Source organism: Oncorhynchus tshawytscha, linkage group LG03 (genome assembly GCF_018296145.1).
Source record: "Oncorhynchus tshawytscha isolate Ot180627B linkage group LG03, Otsh_v2.0, whole genome shotgun sequence".
NCBI classification, from domain to species: domain Eukaryota; kingdom Metazoa; phylum Chordata; class Actinopteri; order Salmoniformes; family Salmonidae; genus Oncorhynchus; species Oncorhynchus tshawytscha.
Window position 1 is genome coordinate 80,493,361 of NC_056431.1, and position 14,451 is coordinate 80,507,811.

Sequence of the window (14,451 nt, forward strand, 5' to 3'; positions counted from 1 at the left end):
TTCAACACGTCCTCCTCTTCAACATGTCCTCCCCTTCAACATGTCCCCCCTTCAACGCGTCCTCCCCTTCAACGAAATGTGTCCTCCCCTTCAACGTGTCCTCCCCTTCAACGTGTCCTCCCCTTCAACGTGTCCTCCCCTTCAACGTGTCCTCCCCTTCAACGTGTCCTCCCCTTCAACGTGTCCTCCCCTTCAACATGTCCTCCCCTTCAACATGTCCTCCCCTTCAACGTGTCCTCCCCTTCAACATGTCCTCCTCTTCAACATGTCTTCCTGCTATGCCACCATGTCTGTATCAATGACTGATTTCACCTGTATTCCTACACATTGCACTTCAAAATAAATCTCAGCTCTTGAAAAAATACACTGAAGAAACACTAGTATATTTATCATAGTGATTCAGGAGTAATATTAAAACAGAATAATAACCCACACAACTATACTGAAAATCCTAACTTAAATTACTGAAATAAGTAAAGGAAATCAATGATGACAGAACAGTCTGATAAACTGATGGAACTCTGTCTCTAAGAGCAGAGATGTATTATAGCTAATGAATGTGTAGGGGACTATGCCTGATGCTTTCTGCTAGTGCCAATAAGATTGGCTATAGGCTGTACTTGTGCTATTAAGAAATAATATGTACTGTTGTTTGCTCAATTAAGTTGAGAATTTTGATAACTAAAAGAGAGAGTCTTTCCATTGTCTTCTCTTTCGAGCAATAGCCATTTGCTTTCCAAAATATGTTTTCCAGTGATTGTATTTTGAAATATTGTGAAATGTCTGGCTGGGCCTCTCTTCTTTTCACTGACAGTCGCAACTCAACAATAATCTATTTGTATTTGTATTGTATTTACTATGGATGCCCATAAGCTGCTGGCAAGGCAGTGGCTACTCTTCCTGGGGTTTATTATGGATCCGCATTAGTTCCTGCCAAGGCAGCAGCTACTCTTCCTGGGGTTTATTATGGATCCCCATTAGTTCCTGTCAAGGCAGCAGCTACTCTTCCTGGGGTTTATTATGGATCCCCATTAGCCAAGGCAGCAGCTATTCTTCCTGGGGTTTATTATGGATCCCCATTAGTTCCTGCCAAGGCAGCAGCTACTCTTCCTGGGGTCCAGCAACATTAAAGCAGTTATACATTTTAAAAACCATTACAATACATTGATAACAAATTTCACAACATATTTTAAGTGTGATGCCCTCAGAGCTCTACTCCTCTACCACACAAACTCCATGTGTTCGTGTGCATAGTGGGTATGTTATGGTGTGTTAGTAGTATGCATGGGGCTGTGTATTTTGTACTGTTGACCAAATAGCTTCCTGTTTAAAACAATACAGCTAACGGAGACTGTAATGATCCTCTATGACCAAATCACGCTTTAGTAGCCTATTGTGAATGACTGTATTTATCGCTGTATAGGCTAATGAGGCTATATAATTGACTTCAGGGAAAGCTTCCCCTAGACTTATTGACGCAGCGGGGATGCTCTCTTCCATACCCTTTACCATGTCATTTAATACCAAGGTTGCAGCAGAGATGGTGCTATGACCCAGGCCTGATACCAGACTGGTGGACACTTAGAAGACAATTTCGAGAGAGGGAGATAATTATTTAGGTCGATGGGTTCACCATCGAGGGAGCACATGGGCCATGTTCCAGCAGTACAAACTCAGACACGCTCATCATCTGGCTCAAACCCAGAAACGCTCATCATCTGGCTCCTCCCATCTAGCTCCTCATCCCTCCTCCCATCTGGCTCCTCCCAGGAGGGAGGAGGGTAGTCTCCTCTGACACCAGAGGATGTGGGAACATCACGTAACAGAGGTCAGATGTAATCAACCTTGAACTTCTACTCTCCTTTCTCCAGCCAACAACGGTGATCTAATACAACCTGATTCCACAGAGCTTTGATTGGAGTGGTTAAGATGATTAAAGGACTCTCTTTGACGTTCAGACGTCCCGAATCAACACTTTGGGGCTGAGCCTTTGTTGCTACTAGACGTTTTCACTTCATAATAACAGCACTTACAGTTGACAAGGGCAGCTCTAGCAGGGCAGAAATTTGACGAACTGACTTGTTGGAAAGGTGGCATCCTCTGACGGTGCCACGTTGAAAGTCACTGAGCTCTTCAGTAAGGGCCATTCTACCACCAATGTTTGTCTATGGAGATGGCATGGCTGTGCGCTCAATTTTATTTACCTGTCAGCCATGGGTGTGGCTGAAATAGCCGAATCTACTAATTTTAAGGGGTGTCCACATACTTTTGTATATATAGTGTATATGTACACAAGATGATGTGACAGCACAAACATTACTGATCTACACAGCAACACAACCAGCGTGACAACTGGTGTGACAATCAGTGTGATAACCAGTGTGACAATCAGTGTGATAACCAGTCTGACAATCAGTGTGATAACCAGTCTGACAATCAGTGTGATAACCGGTGTGACAATCAGTGTGATAACCAGTGTGACAATCAGTGTGATAACCAGTCTGACAATCAGTGTGATAACCGGTGTGACAATCAGTGTGATAACCAGTCTGACAATCAGTGTGATAACCAGTCTGACAATCAGTGTGATAACCGGTGTGACAAGCGGTGTGATAACCGGTGTGACAACCGGTGTGACAATCAGTGTGATAACCGGTGTGACAATCTGTGTGACAACCGGTGTGACAAGCGGTGTGATAACCGATGTGACAAGCGTTGTGACAAGCGTTGTGATAACCGGTGTGACAAGCGGTGTGATAACCGGTGTGACAAGCGGTGTGATAACCGGTGTGACAAGCGGTGTGACAAGCATTGTGATAACCGGTGTGACAATCGGTGGAATAACCGGTGTGACAATCGGTGTGATAACCGGTGTGACAAGCATTGTGATAACCGGTGTGACAATCTGTGTGATAACCGGTGTGACAAGCGTTGTGACAACCGGTGTGACAAGCGGTGTGGGAGGATTACACTAACTCCCTCACAGAGACCCATTGGAAGGGAGGATTACACTAACTCCCTCACAGAGACCCATTGGAAGGGAGGATTACACTAACTCCCTCACAGAGACCCATTGGAAGGGAGGATTACACTAACTCCCTCACAGAGACCCATTGGAAGGGAGGATTACACTAACTCCCTCACAGAGCCCCATTGGAAGGGAGGATTACACTAACTCCCTCACAGAGACTCATTGGAAGGGAGGATTACACTAACTCCATCACAGAGACCCATTGGAAGGGAGGATTACACTAACTCCCTCACAGAGACCCATTGGAAGGGAGGATTACACTAACTCCCTCACAGAGACCCATTGGAAGGGAGGATTACACTAACTCCCTCACAGAGACCCATTGGAAGGGAGGATTACACTAACTCCCTCACAGAGACCCATTGGAAGGGAGGATTACACTAACTCCCTCACAGAGACCCATTGGAAGGGAGGATTACACTAACTCCCTCACAGAGACCCATTGGAAGGGAGGATTACACTAACTCCCTCACAGAGACTCATTGGAAGGGAGGATTACACTAACTCCATCACAGAGACCCATTGGAAGGGAGGATTACACTAACTCCCTCACAGAGACTCATTGGAAGGGAGGATTACACTAACTCCCTCACAGAGACCCATTGGAAGGGAGGATTACACTAACTCCCTCACAGAGACCCATTGGAAGGGAGGATTACACTAACTCCCTCACAGAGACCCATTGGAAGGGAGGATTACACTAACTCCCTCACAGAGACCCATTGGAAGGGAGGATTACATGAACTCCCTCACCGAGACCCATTGGAAGGGAGGATTACATGAACTCCCTCACAGAGACTCATTGGAAGGGAGGATTAAAATTAAAAGAATTATTAGTGAGTCTGTTGATTTAGATTTTACAGTAAAATGTGTGAGTCTGTTGATCTAGATTTTACAGTAAAATGTGTGTCTGTTGATCTAGATTTTACAGTAAAATGTGTGAGTCTGTTGATCTAGATTTTACTGTAAAATTTGTGAGTCTGTTGATCTAGATTATACTGTAAAATGTGTGAGTCTGTTGATCTAGATTTTACTGTAAAATGTGTGTCTGGTGATCAAGGTTTTTGTTGATGCTCGTTTGAACCCTTTAATGTGCGTCTGTGTGGTGCTTCCTAGGGAGACAGCCAGTCTGTCCCTACCGTCTAACACATCCTCTCAGTCCCAAAGGCTGAATCCTAACCCTAAAACTCATTAGCTGGAGTCACCAGATAAACACACTGAGTCCTGTCCACTATCCACTCACTAACTCACTCCTGGCCTGTCTGCTGCCAGGTACTGCTGTCCTGTTCTGGAGCATCCTGTTCTTCTGGGTGGGTGTATTTGAGGTGAGGAGAGATTTATGTGAACAGGGGCCTCTCTCCTTGTGTTCTTGTCTCTCTGCATACACACATCCTGACAGATGAAAACCTCATTAGGCACACTCACGCTACTCAGCCAGTGCTTTTTGCTGAACCACTTCCAGACAGAATTTGATCTATTCTGGACCAGCCACTCTTAAATAGTACCCGGGCCAGTACAGGTGAAACACCTTCCCACTAACGAGATGGCAACCAGCACAGGTGTAACACATACTGACTAACGAGGTGACGCAGATCGGTGCACCCTACGTGCTAACGAGCTATTCAAAACATAAATGGAAAAACCAAAACCTGTAACATTATTGATGTGTATATGAATGTGTATGGTGCATATTGATGTGTATCTAGTGATGTGCATAGCGATGTGTATATATTGATGTGTATATAGTGATGTGTATAGTGATGTGTATAGTGATGTGTATAGTGATGTGTATCTAGTGATGTGAATAGCGATGTGTATATATTGATGTGTATATAGTGATGTGTATAGTGATGTGTATAGTGATGTGTATAGTGATGTGTATCTAGTGATCTGTATAGCGATGTGTATCTAGTGATGTGTATAGCGATGTGTATATATTGAGGTGTATATAGTGATGTATATAGTGATGTGTATAATGATGCGTATATAGTGATGTGTATAATGATGTGTATATAGTGATGTGTATAGTGATGTGTATAGTGATGTGTATATGTTGATGTGTATCTAGTGATGTGTATAATGATGTGTATAGCGATGTGTATATAGTGATGTATATAGTGATGTATATAGTGATGTATATAGTGATGTATATAGTGATGTATATAGTGATGTATATAGTGATGTGTATAGTGATGTGTATATAGTGATGTGTATCTAGTGATGTGTATATTGATGTGTATATAGTGATGTATATATTGATGTGTATATAGTGATGTGTATATTGATGTGTATATAGTGATGTATATAGTGATGTGTATAGTGATGTATATAGTGATGTGTATAGTGATGTGTATATAGTGATGTATATATTGATGTGTATATAGTGATGTATATATTGATGTGTATCTAGTGATGTGTATAGTGATGTGTATAGTGATGTGTATATAGTGATGTGTATAGTGATGTGTATAGCGATGTGTATCTAGTGATGTGTATATAGTGATGTATATATTGATGTGTATATAGTGATGTGTATATAGTGATGTGTATATAGTGATGTGTATAGTGATGTGTATATAGTGATGTATATATTGATGTGTATATAGTGATGTGTATATAGTGATGTGTATATATTGATGTGTATATAGTGATGTGTATATATTGATGTGTATATAGTGATGTGTATATAGTGATGTATATAGTGATGTGTATATAGTGATGTATATATTGATGTGTATATAGTGATGTGTATATAGTGATGTGTATATATTGATGTGTATATAGTGATGTGTATATATTGATGTGTATATAGTGATGTGTATAGTGATGTGTATCTAGTGATGTGTATATAGTGATGTATATATTGATGTGTATATAGTGATGTGTATATAGTGATGTGTATAGTGATGTGTATAGTGATGTGTATATAGTGATGTATATATTGATGTGTATCTAGTGATGTGTATATAGTGATGTATATATTGATGTGTATATAGTGATGTGTATATAGTGATGTGTATAGTGATGTGTATAGTGATGTGTATATAGTGATGTATATATTGATGTGTATATAGTGATGTGTATATATTGATGTGTATATAGTGATGTGTATATAGTGATGTGTATATAGTGATGTGTATATAGTGATGTATATATTGATGTGTATATATTGATGTGTATAGTGATGTATATAGTGATGTGTATATATTGATGTGTATATAGTGATGTGTATCTAGTGATGTGTATAGTGATGTGTATATAGTGATGTGTATATAGTGATGTATATATTGATGTGTATATAGTGATGTGTATATAGTGATGTATATAGTGATGTATATAGTGATGTGTATATATTGATGTGTATATATTGATGTGTATCTAGTGATGTGTATATAGTGATGTGTATATAGTGATGTGTATCTAGTGATGTGTATATAGTGATGTGTATATATTGATGTGTATAGTGATGTGTATATAGTGATGTGTATCTAGTGATGTGTATATTGATGTGTATATAGTGATGTATATAGTGATGTGTATCTAGTGATGTGTATATAGTGATGTGTATATAGTGATGTATATAGTGATGTGTATATAGTGATGTGTATATAGTGATGTATATAGTGATGTGTATATAGTGATGTGTATATAGTGATGTATATAGTGATGTGTATATAGTGATGTATATAGTGATGTGTATCTAGTGATGTGTATATAGTGATGTATATATTGATGTGTATATAGTGATGTGTATATATTGATGTGTATATATTGATGTGTATCTAGTGATGTGTATATAGTGATGTGTATATAGTGATGTGTATATAGTGATGTGTATATATTGATGTGTATATATTGATGTGTATCTAGTGATGTGTATATAGTGATGTGTATCTAGTGATGTGTATATAGTGATGTGTATATATTGATGTGTATAGTGATGTGTATATAGTGATGTGTATCTAGTGATGTGTATATAGTGATGTGTATATAGTGATGTGTATATATTGATGTGTATATATTGATGTGTATATCGTGATGTGTATCTAGTGATGTGTATCTAGTGATGTGTATATAGTGATGTGTATATGTTGATGTGTATCTAGTGATGTGTATCTAGTGATGTGTATAGTGATGTGTATATGTTGATGTGTATCTAGTGATGTGTATCTAGTGATGTGTATAGTGATGTGTATATGTTGATGTGTATCTAGTGATGTGTATCTAGTGATGTGTATAGTGATGTGTATATGTTGATGTGTATCTAGTGATGTGTATATATTGATGTGTATATCGTGATGTGTATCTAGTGATGTGTATAGTGATGTGTATATAGTGATGTGTATATATCGTGATGTGTATATATTGATGTGTATAGTGATGTGTATATATTGATGTGTATATATTGATGTATATAGTGATGTGTATTTTGGCGTGTATATATTGATGTATATAGTGATGTATATAGTGATGTATATAGTGATGTATATAGTGATGTATATAGTGATGTGTACAGTGATGTGTATATAGTGATGTATATAGTGATGTATATATTGATGTGTATATAGTGATGTGTATAGCGATGTGTATCTAGTGATGTGTATATAGTGATGTATATATTGATGTGTATCTAGTGATGTGTATATAGTGATGTATATATTGATGTGTATATAGTGATGTATATATTGATGTGTATCTAGTGATGTGTATATAGTGATGTATATATTGATGTGTATATAGTGATGTATATAGTGATGTGTATATAGTGATGTATATATTGATGTGTATATAGTGTGTATATAGTGATGTGTATATAGTGATGTATATATTGATGTGTATATAGTGATGTATATATTGATGTGTATATAGTGATGTGTATCTAGTGATGTGTATATATTGATGTGTATATAGTGATGTGTATATAGTGATGTATATATTGATGTGTATATAGTGATGTATATATTGATGTGTATATAGTGATGTGTATATATGATGTGTATATATTGATGTATAGTGATGTGTATATATTGATGTGTATATAGTGATGTGTATATAGTGATGTGTATAGTGATGTGTATCTAGTGATGTATATATTGATGTGTATATAGTGATGTGTATATATTGATGTGTATATAGTGATGTGTATCTAGTGATGTGTATATATTGATGTGTATATATTGATGTGTATATAGTGATGTGTATATATTGATGTGTATATATTGATGTGTATATAGTGATGTGTATATAGTGATGTGTATATAGTGATGTGTATAGTGATGTGTATATAGTGATGTATATATTGATGTGTATATATTGATGTGTATATAGTGATGTGTATATAGTGATGTGTATATAGTGATGTGTATATAGTGATGTGTATATAGTGATGTGTATATAGTGATGTGTATAGTGATGTGTATATATTGATGTGTATATATTGATGTGTATATATTGATGTGTATATAGTGATGTGTATCTAGTGATGTGTATATAGTGATGTGTATATAGTGATGTGTATATAGTGATGTGTATCTAGTGATGTGTATATATTGATGTGTATATAGTGATGTGTATATATTGATGTGTATATAGTGATGTGTATAGTGATGTGTATATAGTGATGTGTATATATTGATGTGTATATAGTGATGTGTATATAGTGATGTGTATATAGTGATGTGTATATATTGATGTGTATATATTGATGTGTATCTAGTGATGTGTATATATTGATGTGTATATAGTGATGTGTATATAGTGATGTGTATCTATTGATGTGTATCTAGTGATGTGTATCTAGTGATGTGTATATATTGATGTGTATCTAGTGATGTGTATATATTGATGTGTATCTAGTGATGTGTATCTAGTGATGTGTATATATTGATGTGTATATATTGATGTGTATAGATTGATGTGTATATCGTGATGTGTATCTAGTGATGTGTATCTAGTGATGTGTATATAGTGATGTGTATATGTTGATGTGTATATATTGATGTGTATATAGTGATGTGTATCTAGTGATGTGTATATAGTGATGTGTATCTAGTGATGTGTATATAGTGATGTGTATATAGTGATGTGTATATAGTGATGTGTATATAGTGATGTGTATATAGTGATGTATATAGTGATGTATATAGTGATGTATATAGTGATGTATATAGTGATGTGTATAGTGATGTGTATATAGTGATGTGTATCTAGTGATGTGTATAGTGATGTGTATATGTTGATGTGTATCTAGTGATGTGTATAGCGATGTGTATCTAGTGATGTGTATAATGATGCGTATATAGTGATGTGTATCTAGTGATGTGTATAGCGATGTGTATATATTGATGTATATAGTGATGTGTATAGTGATGTGTATAGTGATGTGTATATATTGATGTGTATATATTGATGTAGATATTGATGTGTATAGTGATGTATATACTGATGTGTATAGTGATGTGTATTTTGGCGTGTATATATTGATGTATATAGTGATGTGTATATTGATGTGTATATAGTGATGTATATAGTGATGTATATAGTGATGTATATAGTGATGTATATAGTGATGTATATAGTGATGTATATAGTGATGTGTACAGTGATGTCTATAGTGATATCTATAGTGATGTATATAGTGATGTATATCATGATGTCTATAGTGATGTGTATAGTGATGTATATAGTGATGTGTATATTTATGTGTATAGTGATGTGTATAATGATGTATATAGTGATGTGTGATGTGATGTATACAGTGATGTGTATAGCGAAAATAACGAGACCTTGGTCTCAGCATTGACTTCCTGTTAACATAACGAGACCTTGGTCTCAGCATTGACTCCCTGTTAACATAACGAGACCTTGGTCTCAGCATTGACTCCCTGTTAACATAACGAGACCTTGGTCTCAGCATTGACTCCCTGTTAACATAACGAGACCTTGGTCTCAGCATTGACTCCCTGTTAACATAACGAGACCTTGGTCTCAGCATTGACTCCCTGTCTAAATAAAGACACCTTGGTCTCAGCATTGACTCCCTGTCTAAATAAAGACACCTTGGTCTCAGCATTGACTCCCTGTCTAAATAAAGACACATTGGTCTCAGCATTGACTCCCTGTCTAAATAAAGACACCTTGGTCTCAGCATTGACTCCTGTCTAAATAAAGACACCTTGGTCTCAGCATTGACTCCCTGTCTAAATAAAGACACCTTGGTCTCAGCATTGACTCCCTGTCTAAATAAAGACACCTTGGTCTCAGCATTGACTCTCTGTCTAAATAAAGACACCTTGGTCTCAGCATTGACTCCCTGTCTAAATAAAGACACATTGGTCTCAGCATTGACTCCCTGTCTAAATAAAGACACCTTGGTCTCAGCATTGACTCCTGTCTAAATAAAGACACCTTGGTCTCAGCATTGACTCCCTGTCTAAATAAAGACACCTTGGTCTCAGCATTGACTGTCTAAATAAAGACACCTTGGTCTCAGCATTGACTCCTGTCTAAATAAAGACACCTTGGTCTCAGCATTGACTCCCTGTCTAAATAAAGACACATTGGTCTCAGCATTGACTCCCTGTCTAAATAAAGACACCTTGGTCTCAGCATTGACTCCTGTCTAAATAAAGACACCTTGGTCTCAGCATTGACTCCCTGTCTAAATAAAGACACCTTGGTCTCAGCATTGACTCCTGTCTAAATAAAGACACCTTGGTCTCAGCATTGACTCTCTGTCTAAATAAAGACACCTTGGTCTCAGCATTGACTCCCTGTCTAAATAAAGACACCTTGGTCTCAGCATTGACTCCCTGTCTAAATAAAGACACCTTGGTCTCGGCATTGACTCTCTGTCTAAATAAAGAGACCTTGGTCTCAGCATTGACTCCCTGTCTAAATAAAGACACCTTGGTCTCAGCATTGACTCCCTGTCTAAATAATGACACATTGGTCTCAGCATTGACTCCCTGTCTAAATAAAGACACCTTGGTCTCAGCATTGACTCCCTGTTAAAATAAAGGTTCAAGAAAATAGATAGGTGTTGATTGTCACCCCGGTGCTTTCATCACGCAGGGCTGGACATGGGGTGAAAGGTTAGAGGGGATGCTAAGTGCTGACACTGGGCCACGGGGAGCAAGGGTAAGGGGTAGAGGGGTGGGGTGGTGTGGGGTGGAAGACAAGAATGGGACGACGAGTCAGAAGGGAGGAGTTTAACAATAGCGCCCTCATGATGACATCACAGGGGTCGTGAGTGTGTACTTAGACATGACACATCACACCCTGGCAGGAAATACATAGGGGAAAGAGATCAGGACTCTGGTTTTTGTCAGGGTTCAAAGGGTAGACTTCAGATACATTCTCTCTGTGTTTCCCATGTCGGGCTGGGTGGGCTCCTTTCATGCCTTATGACATAGGTAGGCTTATGCCTCTACGAGATATTGGTAACAATGTATGCCATTAGAAGGTTGATGGATCATGGGGAAGGTGATGTCATCATTCACCATGAGATAGACTGCCTGGTCTACGTGCTGATGAGATCAACAGAGCTGGACTTAAGATAGGAGGCTCCTCCTTGTGCGTTAAACAACAAAAATGTTGAAGTGTGTAACATGGAAATGTGGTAAACTTGTTTTAAATGGTCCTTTCCCAAGGACAGGCAGTCCAGCTGCATCCTGCAATTGAGCTATCCCAGCCCAGAGCAGCACTCATCAGTCTAGCTATCCCAGCCCAAGCAGAGCTCAGCGGTCGAGCTATCCCAGCCCAGAGCAGAGCTCAGCCATCCAGCTATCCCAGCCCAGAGCAGAGCTCAGCCGTCCAGCTATCCCAGCCCAGAGCAGAGCTCAGCCGTCCAGCTATCCCAGCCCAGAGCAGAGCTCAGCCGTCCAGCTATCCAAGCCCAAGCAGAGCTCAGCCGCCCAGCTATCCCAGCCCAGAGCTCAGCCATTCAGCTATCCCAGCCCAGAGCAGAGCTCAGCCGTCCAGCTATCCCAGCCCAGACCTCAGCTGTCCAGCTATCCCAGCGCAGAGCAGAGCTCAGCAGTCTAGCTATCCAAGCCCAAGCAGAGCTCAGCCGTTCAGCTATCCCAGCCCAGAGCTCAGCCGTCCTGCTACCCCAGCCCAGAGCAGAGCTCAGCCGTCCAGCTATCCCAGCCCAGAGCAGAGCTCAGCAGTCTAGCTATCCCAGCCCAGAGCTCAACCGTCCAGCTATCCCAGCCCAGAGCTCAACCGTCCAGCTATCCCAGCCCAGAGCTCAACCGTCCAGCTATCCCAGCCCAGAGCTCAACCGTCCAGCTATCCCAGCCCAGCCCAGAGCTCAGCCGTCCAGCTATCCCAGCCCAGAGCTCAACCGTCCAGCTATCCCAGCCCAGAGCTCAACCGTCCAGCTATCCCAGCCCAGAGCTCAGCCGTCCTGCTACCCCAGCCCAGAGCAGAGCTCAGCCGTCCAGCTATCCCAGCCCAGAGCAGAGCTCAGCAGTCTAGCTATCCCAGCCCAGAGCTCAACCGTCCAGCTATCCCAGCCCAGAGCTCAACCGTCCAGCTATCCCAGCCCAGAGCTCAACCGTCCAGCTATCCCAGCCCAGAGCTCAACCGTCCAGCTATCCCAGCCCAGCCCAGAGCTCAGCCGTCCAGCTATCCCAGCCCAGAGCTCAACCGTCCAGCTATCCCAGCCCAGAGCTCAACCGTCCAGCTATCCCAGCCCAGCCCAGAGCTCAGCCGTCCAGCTATCCCAGCCAAAGCAGAGCTCAGAATGCCTATTGTGTCTGGTTGTGTCCCATTGCTGCTACTGCTATTACTTACTACTAGGCTATAACACATATCCTGCTGCATAAAGTACTGTAAACCATATTCTAGCGTCTCACCCTTTACGAGCGAAATAACCCATTATTGTTTGTTTTTAATTTGCAGCAGGAGAGGACCGCTGTAAACACAATACAAAACCTACGCGACATAAAAAGTGCTCACTGCTCGTAAAGATGTAACAAAGACGCTCCCGGTTCATGCAGTCACTTTGAAATGAAACAACGTTTCGGAGCAGCTACAATGCCTCAAAATACTTTGTTTAGACTTTTATCTTACCTTTACGAAGAAAGAATCCATTTAAAATAAATTATCCTCCACAAAACTCTTCTAATCTTAGATTCCAGTTACCACAGTAGCGCTGAGGCGGAATATGTAATTCCAGATGACTTCCACTCCCGAGCTGACGTCAAGATGAGAGAAGTTCCATCCGCACTCTTTCTTCTCAAAACGGGAATCCAGACCAGGTAAACCACGAATTCCTATTAACGTCCCAGTAAAAAAAGCAGTTGTTAACTGGATTTAAAAGACGTCAAAACAAACCAACAGCCCGTCCGTCTGGGATAGGGCGCAGCCGCGTCCCGTGTATACCGTGTCTGTGTATTCTAACCGGTATGAATGAGGACGGCGTATTGAGCTCTGTCATTGGAGGCGGAGCTTGAAGCGGTAGACCCCATGGAGCACGCCCTTATTGGAACAATGTAACAGCACTATCTGCTGATGATGAATTTGTTATCATCATTTTAATTTATATTATTAGTAGTTTAGTAGGTTGTAGTTATATACAGTAGTAGTTCTTATGTTATCAATCACATCACACTAAGATACATGTAAAAAATAATGTAAAAAAGGGTCCTGATTGCTGAAGCATATGTTGTTCAAGAGTCAGGGTTATCCAGGGTCAGGGTTATCCAGGGTCAGGGTTATTCAATCAAGGTTATCCAGGGTCAGAGTTATTCAGGGTCAGAGTTATCCAGGGTCAGGATTATTCAATCAGGGTTATCCAGGGTCAGGGTTATCCAGGGTCAGGGTTATCCAGGGTCCGGGTTATTCAGGGTCAGAGTTATCCACGGTCAGGGTTATCCAGGATCAGGGTTATCCAGGGTCAGGGTTATCCAGGGTCAAGGTTATCCAGGGTCAGGGTTATCCAGGGTCAGGGTTATCCAGGGTCAGGGTTATCCAGGGTCAGGGTTATTCAACTAGGGTTATCCAAGGTCAGGGTTATCAAGGGTCAGGGTTATTCAACCAGGGTTATCCAGGGTCAAGGTTATCCATGACCAGGGTTATTCAACCAGGGTTATCCAGGGTCAGGGTTATTCAATCAGGGTTATCCAGGGTCAGGGTTATTCAACCAGGGTTATCCAGGGTCAAGGTTATCCAGGGTCAGGGTCATTCAACCAGGGTTATCCAGGGTCAGGGTTATTCAATCAGGGTTATCCAGGGTCAGTGTTATCCAGGGTCAGAGTTATCCAGGGTCAGAGTTATTCAATCAGGGTTATTCAATCAGGGTTATCCAGGGTCAGGGTTATTCAATCAGGGTTATCCAGGGTCAGAGTTATTCAGTGTCAGGGTTATCCAGGGTCAGGGTTATACAGGGTCAGGGTTATTCAGGGTCAGAGTTA

The 14,451-nt window shown here is 40.4% G+C and overlaps 1 protein-coding gene across 1 annotated transcript in view; it reads right to left on the reverse strand.

Moving 5' to 3' along the window:
* Positions 1-13,441, reverse strand: part of LOC112238528 (unconventional myosin-X-like) — a 227,522-nt gene extending 214,081 nt beyond the window's left edge. Inside the window, exon 1 of the mRNA XM_042320069.1 lies at positions 13,109-13,441. Within this exon, the coding sequence (XP_042176003.1) occupies positions 13,109-13,129 (21 nt within the window). The 5' untranslated portion in view covers positions 13,130-13,441. The remainder of the gene's footprint in view (positions 1-13,108) is intronic.
* Between the last annotated feature and the right edge of the window lie 1,010 nt (positions 13,442-14,451).